Source organism: Aegilops tauschii, chromosome 6 (assembly GCF_002575655.3).
Source record: "Aegilops tauschii subsp. strangulata cultivar AL8/78 chromosome 6, Aet v6.0, whole genome shotgun sequence".
In the NCBI taxonomy this organism is placed as follows: domain Eukaryota; kingdom Viridiplantae; phylum Streptophyta; class Magnoliopsida; order Poales; family Poaceae; genus Aegilops; species Aegilops tauschii.
In genome coordinates this window covers 197,107,613-197,111,730 of record NC_053040.3, presented here as the reverse complement: position 1 = coordinate 197,111,730, position 4,118 = coordinate 197,107,613, and the positions used below count along the sequence as shown (strand labels likewise).

The following is a 4,118-nucleotide window of genomic DNA, read 5'->3' as shown; positions in this document are numbered from 1 at the left end:
GTAACAGTTTGGCAGGATATTGATGACGATGTTGGGATCATCTTGAGGATGGTCATTCAGTTTGTGATGTGGTCACGTGGTGATCACGAGGAGGTACTGATCACGAGGTGATCGAGGTGATTTATTACTTGGCTGGATAGCCAAGAGTGAAATGGTTCTTGAGATGGTGGTTCAGCAGTAATCTTAGTAGTTTCATATCATGCTTAATATTTGCTTCCACATCATAGTAGTTGTTAATAACTTAATCTGTGGAATGCTATGTTATTGTCTTGCATTGATGCTTTTGGTTGTTGTGAGCTTGAAAGTACATTCAATGTACTGACCTGGCGTGTCATGCTAGATTGCAGAGGATGTCGTGATTGATTGATTGCTTGTCGAGCTTACCATGTGTGCGAGCTAGATCGTGTCTTAGCCAGAGTCCCTGCGGAGTGGAGTTCACCATCTTCGTCGTTGTTCTGCTGCTAGAAGTATTCTGCTGCTACGTGTTGTTCCACTGCTAGCATAGAGCTACCTTAGCAGGCGTAGTGTCGTCGTGCTTATGTGATCTTTTGTAACATCATACCTTTGTATCCCTTATTCTTTGTAATAAGAGATGATTTGTTCTCTGTCAAGCAGTGTCGTATTCCAGAAGACTTGATCTTTGCGCTGGAATACAGGGTGTTCCGGTCCCTCTGAGCCGGGGTGCCAAAGAAAACGCCGCCAGAATAAAAAATCCTGACCCCCCATTCAAATAAAGACGCGGAAACTTCAAACTTCATTTCAAGAAATAGCACATTTGGTTTACAAGAGAAAGCAAAGAACAGCCGCGTCCAGCATCTATGCTAGTCTTCCCACCAGCGCGGAGCTTGGGGCCTCCACTTGGCATGGCCATAGTCGTTGTTTGACCATGTCGTCTGCTAGCGCGAAGCATGGGGCTTCCACTTGGGCATGGGTGGGAGCCGCCGTGAGGCCCAGGGGCGGCACTCAGGAGACTCCGGGGTGTGTACAGCCCCACTCATTATTACGTGAGAGTTTCACGGGTAGAACATCCAAAGATGCTGGATGTTCCAACCATTCTGGATGGGAAACCCGTCCTGCGTCTCCAGGCATACGGCGCTAGGCCTGGAGATGCGGGTGATCCTGAACGGGCCCTCCCACATGGGCGAGGGCTTGTGAAGTCCCTCCCTGGAAAGGACCCGCCTCAGGACGAGGTCTTCCACCTCGAAGGTCTAGGAGCGGACGATGCTGCAGTGGTAACGCCGCAGCGCCTGCTGGTACCTCGCTTTGTAGAACGAGGCTTGGCAACGGGCTTCCTCCCCGAGCACGAGATCTGTTCCCCGTGAGGCATCCTGAAGCGCCTCGTCGAATGCCAGGACCCGCGGGGAGCGATGCTTGACCTCGTGCGGGAGGACCGCCTCAGCCCCGTAGATGAGGAAGAATGGGGTCTCGCCATTGGGCTTAGTCATTGTGGTGTAGATGGACCACAACACGAACTGAAGCTCACCGAGCCAACCCCTGCCGCAGGCTTCAAGCTTCTTCTTGAAGCTCCTTGCCTTGAGGCACCTCAAGACCTCTATGTTGGCATGCTCAGCCTGGTCGTTGCTCCGTGGGTGCGCCACCGAAGCATGGCATATCTGCGTTCCAAGGTTAGCGCAATACGTCCTGAAGAGGTTGCTTCTGAATTGGGAGCCATTGTCAGTAATGATACGGTTGGGGGCACCAAAATGGCTCACGAGGCCCTTGACGAACTTGACGGCTGAGCTGGCGGGGATTGTGCGCACGGCCTCCGCCTCCGCCCACTTGGTAAACTTGTCGATGGTGACATAGAGGTAGCGGTATCCTCCGGCTGCTCGAAGGAATGGGCCCAGGATATCCAGCCCCCAAATCGCAAACGGCCACGAGAGCGGAATGGTCTGGAGACCTTGCGCGGGCTGATGGATCTGCTTGGCATGGAACTGGTAGGCCTCGTAGGATCGCACCAGCTCGGTGGCGTCGTTGAGCGTCGTAGGCCAGTAGAACCCGCTGCGGAACACCTTGCCCATGAGGGTGCGCGATGAGGAGTGCTGTCCGCAATCCCCGTCGTGGATATCGGCTAGCAACTCGCGCCCTTGTTCTTCGGATATGCACCACAGCGGGACGTCGTTGGGGCATCGCCGGTACAGCTCACCATCCTGTAAGCAATAAGTTGTGGCCTGGCGGACCACATGCTCCGTGTCTTCCTCCTTCTCCGGTAAGGTGCCATGGAGCAGGTACGCCTTGAGCTCCTCGGTCCAGCATCCTACCTGAGGTTCCAGCGCCAGGAGTAGGCGGGCTCCCGAGGTCGGACCACTAGTCGGGGCTCTTGAGGTCAGGTCCGGCAGTGGTTGTACCCTGAGCAACACTGGGCCCGCGGCCGAGGGTGTCGCTGATGGAAGAGCCTCTCCTCAAAGACGCCAGGCTCCTGAGGCTCATGGCGGGACACCCTCTTAGCGATGTCGTCTACTTCCTTGTTCGTGTCACGCAGGACGTGCTGCAATTCCAAGCCCAGGAAGCGCTTTTTAATTTTATGTACCTCCTCCAGGTAACCCTCCATGTGCTCGTCCTTTGGTTTGTACTCCTTGTTGGAGAAGTTGACGAGGAGTTGGGAGCCGCCCGTGATGGTGAGGTGCTTGATCCCCAGGGCAGTCGCGGCCCTGAGGCTAGCAAGCAAGCCCTCGTACTCCGCAATGTTGTTGTAGACCTTCTCGCCATGCTGGAAGCAAAGTTGCACAGCATAGTAGAGCTTGTCCTCGGTGGGTGACATGAGCACGACTCCAAACCCTGCGCTCGGCGGTGCGAAGGCTCCGTCAAAGTGCATGACCCAGCCGTCGGGTGCTTCGTCGCTAGGCGTGAGGGACTAGCCCTCATCCAGCCCCCGGTCTGGAGCGTCGGTCCACTCCACCACGAAATCAGCCAGGGGCGCTCCCTTAATGACCCTGGTTGTGCTGAACTCCACCTGGAAGGCCTGCAGTTCGATGTTCCACTCTGTGACACTCCCCACGGCGTTGGGGCAGCACAACACCTTCTCCATGGGGTACACCGAGACGACCTTGATGGGGTGGCCTTGGAACTAGTGGTGCAGCTTCCTTGAGGTGACGAGGACTGCGAGCAAGAGCTTATGTTGCATAGGGTAGCACGCACGCATCGCACTGCACTGTGCTGATGAGTACACCGGATGCTCGACGAGGGGCGGGGCGTCGGGGACGCCTCGCTCCGCGGGGGGCGCGAGGGACTCAGGAGGCCCACAGGTCGGTGAAGCAATGGGATCCTCAGGAGCAACGTCCTCAGGCAGCAAAGGTTGTGCGGCTTCTCGCGGGCCACCTTGCTTCGCGCTTGCACTGGCGTGCTCTTCCCGGACAGCCACGAGTATTGCACTGGCTGAGTGGGGGTGGCCGCCAAGTAAAGTACCAGGGGCTCACGTGGATGAGGCGCCACCATGACGGGTGGGCTCGTGAGGTATCGTTTGAGGTCTTCAAAGGCCGCCTCAGCTTCCGGGGTCCATTCGAACGGGCCTTTCCTCTTCATCAGCTTGAAGAAAGGGAGGGCGCGCTCGCCAAGCTTGGAGATGAAGCGCCCCAAGGAGGTCACGCATCCCGCAAGCTTCTGCATCCCCTTGAGAGTCTGAGGCGGGCTCATCCTCTCTATTGCCTTGACCTTCTTGGGGTTGGCCTTGACCCCCCCTGTGCGACACTAGGAAACCCAGCAGCTTGCCGGACGGAACCCCGAACACACACTTCTCCGGGTTGAGCTTCAGGTTTAAGCTGCGCAAGTTGGCGAATGTCTCCTCTAGGTCTTTGATCAGGGTCCTTGCCTCCTCTAACTTGACCATGATGTCATCGACATATGCCTCCGCATTCCTTACCAGTTGTGGCCCAAGCACGATGTGCATTAGCAACTGGAAGGTCGCACCAGCGTTCCGCAGCCCGAAAGGCATGCAGGTGTAGCAGTACACATCGTATGGGGAGATGAAAGTTGTTTTCTTGACGTCCTCTGTTGCCGTCTTGATTTGATGATACCCTGAGAAAGCATCCAGAAAGCACACTAGGTCGCACTCAGCAATGGAATCAACAATCTGGTTGATGGGTGGGGGCAGGAAAGGGTCCTCGGGGCAAGCTTTGTTG

General features: G+C 56.2%; 1 protein-coding gene across 1 annotated transcript; it reads right to left on the bottom strand.

Annotated features, from left to right (window-relative positions):
• Positions 1-2,326: 2,326 nt before the first annotated feature.
• LOC141025961 (uncharacterized) lies at positions 2,327-2,815 on the bottom strand. The gene has a single exon (XM_073501892.1). It carries the CDS (start codon positions 2,813-2,815, stop codon positions 2,327-2,329), a length of 489 nt encoding a protein of 162 aa, XP_073357993.1.
• Between the last annotated feature and the right edge of the window lie 1,303 nt (positions 2,816-4,118).